The sequence below is a fragment of the Coregonus lavaretus genome (assembly GCF_964263955.1).
Source record: "Coregonus lavaretus genome assembly, contig: HAP1_SCAFFOLD_4862, whole genome shotgun sequence".
In the NCBI taxonomy this organism is placed as follows: Eukaryota; Metazoa; Chordata; class Actinopteri; order Salmoniformes; family Salmonidae; genus Coregonus; species Coregonus lavaretus.
The window spans coordinates 36,621-42,500 of NW_028161438.1; the positions used below are offsets into that span (position 1 = coordinate 36,621).

The following is a 5,880-nucleotide window of genomic DNA, read 5'->3' on the forward strand; positions in this document are numbered from 1 at the left end:
CACTGGGGCTACACTATGTTTCTCCTTTTCAACACAAGTCTCACTAAAACGTCTCCTTTTCTCAATCTCCTTTCATTTTTTTCTCTCTCCTAAACATAAACTACACCACATACCATTGAAGGGACAATCTGGGATTCAAAAAATACAAACCAAATCAATACAGAACACATACACTATTGAGGAAGTATAGGCTACTTTGAACTGTTGGTCATTATAGACTTTCTGGTGCAACATCTGCATCGATCAAGGTAAGTCTTTAGAAGGGGGTTTGACAGTTTGGGAACTAAATCCGATATACATTTTACATTTTTGTCATTTAGCAGATGCTCTTATCCAGAGCGACTTACAGGAGCAATTAGGGTTAAGTGCCTTGCTCAAGGGCACAGACAGATTGTTCACCTAGTCGGCTCGGGGATTAGAACCAGCGACCTTTCGGTTACTGGCACAACGCTCTTAACCACTAAGCTACCTGCCGCCCCGATGTGAGAATTTAAAGATTTATGTCCTGCAAGTGACATCACATTGATTGCCAAAATGAGTAATGGTAAATGATTCATAACAACCTTGACAACAACTAAAATATTTAACATTACACATTAAAGCTAGAATCTGCAGTTAAAACAATAACAAAGTGGTACCCCTCCTCTGTTTTGGTAAAAAGCCTGGAGAAATGTAACCACTGTCAAATTCATAGCTATGGATATAAGGACTGACCATGTTTTAACCATGTTATAAAGCTTTACAGTGTTTGTTTACGTTTACCTTGTTTACAAACATTGAAGCAAAGAAAGTGTATATTTTGGGTTTATATGTTCATGAGGCATTTATACATTATATTCTTTTAAAATCAATGGGTATTTATCATTAATTTATAAGTCCAACAATGGATGTAGCAGCTACCCACTGGGCAAAAATTGATTGAATCAACGTTGTTTCCACGTAATTTAAAAACAAAAATCTATGTGATGATGTTGAATCAACGTGGAAAACTGATTAGATTTGCAAAAAGTCATCAACGTAAGGGAATTTTGTATTTTTTTCACCCAACTTTTTACCTAAATCCAACGACATGGTGAAATGTTTTGTTGATTTCACGTCGAATTGACATTAGTTGACAACTCAACCAAAATTCAATCAAAACTAGACATTGAAATGATATCTGTGCCCAGTGGGTAAGGATTCTAGCTTTAAAGGGATTTTGTAGTTCGACGTTAGCTTTCACAGTGCCTTGGTTTTGAGGTACTGTTTACTGTTTCTAGGCACTTGAAGGCACAAGATGAACATTCAGTCCAGTGTAACAGCCAATCATAATGACTAGATCAATAGTACTGTACAGCACTACAACCAATCACAACAACCAAATCAATACGGAGGAGACACTCTCAGAGACTTATCCTATATATTTCTAATTAAATCCTCCTGTTGGGAAAACATATGACGATGAGAAATAGAGGTCTTCCCAATAAACAATAAATACTGTAAAATAAAAATTAGAACAGTCTACAAAAAAGTAGGTCGGAATTGAGTCTGAAAATTACAGTCCAAAATCTCAAAAGGTATCGACCCCATGACTTCATAAACAGTCGACACAAAAGGGGGCACGTTGACTGCACTGACAAATCGAGGCACACTGCGAGCAGGTCAGGCACGTGCAGACGGGCAGGTGCAGTCCAATGGCACGTCTTCACATTACAAATAGAAACATACACCTTGCAAGTTTGCCACTGTGTGAACTATCCTATAGACATAACCTCCACCGCTGCCACTGCCACCAGACATAGCCCACTGCTAGAGCACAGTGCTGGCTGTGTCAAAGTCCTTGCTGATCTGGCAGGAGCTGGGTAGAGACTTGAGGTACTCCATGTGTCTCCTCGCGTCCTCCTGGTTGTGCCTGACGTAGTAGATGACGTAGGCAATCACCATGGCGAACCAGCAGAACATGGTCACGAACATGGCCACGTCGGTGGTCTTGTGGTGGAAGTTACAGAAGTTGATGCCAGAGTCGAGGACCTGGATGATGGGCCGGCCAGCGTACTCGTCCTGGATGGAGGTGTGGCAGCTCACCTCGTTGACCGTCTCAGGGTCCAGCCTTAGCTCCCTCAGTACCTCCTGGAGGGAACACTCGCAGTGCCAGGGGTTGTTGGAGAGTCGTATACGAGCACTCAGCTTGGCGAAGGCCTCCTTGGGGACGCTGCGGAGCTGGTTGTTGGAGAGGTCCAGGGAGCGGAGTCCCTCTGAGACCCCCAGGAAGGCCCCTGCGTCGATACTCTCGATGTGGTTATGCGACAGGTCCAGCTCCTTGAGGCGGCGGAGGTCCTTGAAGGCCTGGTTGGGGATGTGGCTGATCCGGTTGGAGGAGAGCAGTAGGGCAACAGTGTCTTCTGGTAGGTCCGGGGGGATCTGGTCAAGGCTCCGGGAGACACACTGCACCACCACGCCGTTCTTCTCCGAGCAGTGGCAGCTCTTGGGGCACGGCATTGCCGTGACGACCATGAGGGCCACCACGAGACACAATGTCCTCACGGGGGAAGTGGAGACACAGGAAGAAGAAGGGAGCAGGGCTTGCCAACGTGGCTGAGGAGGCCCCATTAGCTCAGCCGGTAACAAACCTGACTATCCCTGCGGTTCCAGAGCAGGTTTCAATGATTATTGATGGTACACAGCAGCTACTCATATACATATCATTTGATCCTGTACCAGCTTAATAACCCACTGGCTTCATCCCCATATCCATCCATTGGAGTCCAGTGAAGTGACTATAGAGTTTGACCAAAGACAGTCCGGAGGAATACAAAAGATGGGTTCCAACTAGACAGAAGAGGAAAGGAGAGGGCATGTCATTTAGATCCAGACATAGCACGAGGTTGAGGACGGCCTATCACTCAGTCCTCTGAAGGCAAGGGATCTGAAATAGAGAGAGAGAGAGAGATTAAAAGAGAGAAACAGGCCATGCCTATTTCTTTAATTATCCCTTTAGTGGAAAATAACTTTTGTTGTAAGTCTGTGAAGTCCTGGGTAGATAACATAACAAAGCATGTTTGAGCTGTAGTAGTGAGACAAGCCAGTGTATGAGCTGTAGTATTGAGACAAGCCAGTGTTTGAGCTGTAGTAGTGAGACAAGCCAATGTTTGCGCTGTAGTAGTGAGACAAGCCAGTGTTTGCGCTGTAGTAGTGAGACAAGCCAGTGTATGAGCTGTAGTAGTGAGACAAGCCAGTGTTTGAGCTGTAGTATTGAGACAAGCCAGTGTTTGCGCTGTAGTAGTGAGACAAGCCAATGTTTGCGCTGTAGTAGTGAGACAAGCCAGTGTTGGAGCTGTAGTAGTGAGACAAGCCAGTGTTTGCGCTGTAGTAGTGAGACAAGCCAGTGTTTGAGCTGTAGTAGTGAGACAAGCCAGTGTTTGAGCTGTAGTAATGAGACAAGCCAGTGTTTGAGCCGTAGTAATGAGAGAAGCCCATGCTTATATCTTCAGTGATTCCATCTGGGTAGAAATCATATCTATTGATTTCTTGTTGCACAAAGGCTTTGAAAAACAGTACATTGAAAAGGTATTATTATTTTTTAAATCCTTGATCAATGACACTCTGCAAAACAAAAAACTGTATTTCGATCTGTTAAAAATAGGTATTGATAATGCATTAAGGGGAAACATTATTTTATCCAAGTTCAGCACCAATGTTCCAAAGCTAAAAAAAAAAACGACACAAAAATGTGGTCTAATTGAATTTGATTGATATTGTACTGTATGGTGTGCGACTATACTCCCATTTCTTACAGTGCTGAACACAGAGAGAGTATCTCCCGTCTCCAGTCCCTTGCCCTGACAGTATAAATAGAGAACATACATTACCCTGGTAATAATAGAATTGCTCTGATAGTTCCAGATGGTTACTCCCAATTACGGACCATGGAGTTTCACGGCAGCAAGCCTACTGTACAACTCTTGAAGTACGTTCCCAGAACATTTGAAATCATTGAGGAATCTTTCTCATTGAATTTTTTTTAATTCAACACTTTTACATAGACCAAACAGAAACTGTGAATCAACATTCCATTTCATTTCATACCTATTTTTATTATTTGTATTATTATTTATTTATTTATTTGATACGTATTTGCTGACAAAATTCCCCAGACAGTGACTTTTTGTATTCTCCAAATGTTGGCACAGCATTCATTCATGTCAAAGGTGGTTTATAACCTCACAACAACCTCAAGGGAAACCATAGCATTCAGCCAACATGTCCTGGTCTCTATCTGCCTGTTTGAAGTCCATTAATCCTCACAGGTCTACCACCACATTATTAGCTAGACACCACAGCTTCATTTAGCCATAGTTAGCCCACATGTCCGACTGAACCCAAAACATCAAACAGTATATAGCCTATATATAGCCCGCGGACAGAGTGTCTGCTTTCTCTCTGTAACCCAGGGCGACTCAGAAACCTAAACGTTAGACGTATCCTTATCACGACATACAGTACTACCATAGGTACAATTAGGCTACCAGTGGTTCGCAAGCAGCAAAACATATGCAGTTTTAACAAGAAAGTACGTTCTTATATTAATTTCTGAATCGTGTCATGCATTGTAAAGAGGCACTGTTAATAAAGTCTAATGGTCATCATTAAGGTGGTGGTAGTGATAATGATGATGAAGAAACGGAGGTATTATCATTTATTTCAAGTGCAAGTTGTATTGTTACATGCACAAGCGCAATGAAATGCTTAACTTGCGAGCTTAACTTCCTATCCAACTCAATTGATGATTTCTGTAGTCTAAAAAGTAATAGGACTGTACTTTTGAATAAGCTAAAAAGACGTGGAAAGAAATAAAAAAATAAAAAATAAAAAATTTACAAATAATATCGACTTTTTATAAATAAATAAATAAATAGTCTGTAGCACTACTTACCTTGTCTTTTCCTCCCGAATTGTTTTCAGAATAAGAGTATGGTCCAGTCAAGGCTATACAGTTGCTTCATCGACGTAAAGTAAAATGCAAACCAACAAACGAATCAGTATCGAGTAGAGAGTGACCGAAAATCGAATGAGCGCAGTTGGTATAACTCACTTCGCCATCGCAACGCCTTCACTTGTTGCTGTCATATGAAATAAAAGGTACTATAAAGTTGATTCTCCTCTACGCTACACTGTATGTGTGCCGGTTGCCTCAATACTTCCAAACGTCGTTTTGTTTGCGCGCGCGCGTATTGGACAATTTGGATCCATTTGGGACCTCCTCCACTTGCTTTCTTTGCGTTATACTGAGGTGTCTCTCCCAGTTCATCGTAAATCATCCCTGCAATATTTTTGAATACTTTTGCAAATGTGTTTGCAATATAATTGCATACATTGCTCACATCAAATGATATACAGTCATTACATGTTTACTATTTAGGCGATATGCTGCTGGTCATAATTTTCTGACATTATCCACTTGGTCAATATGGAATATACACTGAGTGTACAAAACATTAGGAACACCTGCTCTTTCATGACGTAGACTGACCAGGTTCATTCAAGTGAAAGCTATGATCCCGTATTGCTGTTACCTGTTAAATCCACTTCAATCAGTGTAGATGAAGGGGAGGAGGCAGGTTAAAGAAGGATTTTTAAGCCTTGAGACAATTGAGACATAGATTGTGTATGTGTGCCATTCAGAGGGTTAATGGACAAGACAACATATTTAATTGCCTTTGAATGGGGCATGGTAGTAGGTTCCAGGCACACCGGTTTTGTCACACCCTGATCTGTTTCACCTGTCTTTGTGGTTGTCTCCACCCCCCTCCAGGTGTCGCCCATCTTCCCCATTATCCCCAGTGTATTTATACCTGTGTTCTCTGTTTGTCTGTTGCCAGTTTGTTTTGTTTCGTCAAACCT

At 41.9% G+C, this 5,880-nt stretch overlaps 1 protein-coding gene across 1 annotated transcript; it reads right to left on the reverse strand.

The window, feature by feature from the left end:
• Nucleotides 1–1,788: 1,788 nt before the first annotated feature.
• LOC311120685 (leucine-rich repeat-containing protein 3-like) lies at nt 1,789–2,589 on the reverse strand (the record flags this gene model as incomplete). Its single annotated transcript, XM_084195262.1, has 1 exon — nt 1,789–2,589. The coding sequence occupies one exon, from the start codon at nt 2,587–2,589 to the stop codon at nt 1,789–1,791; it is 801 nt and encodes a 266-aa protein (XP_084051388.1).
• Between the last annotated feature and the right edge of the window lie 3,291 nt (nt 2,590–5,880).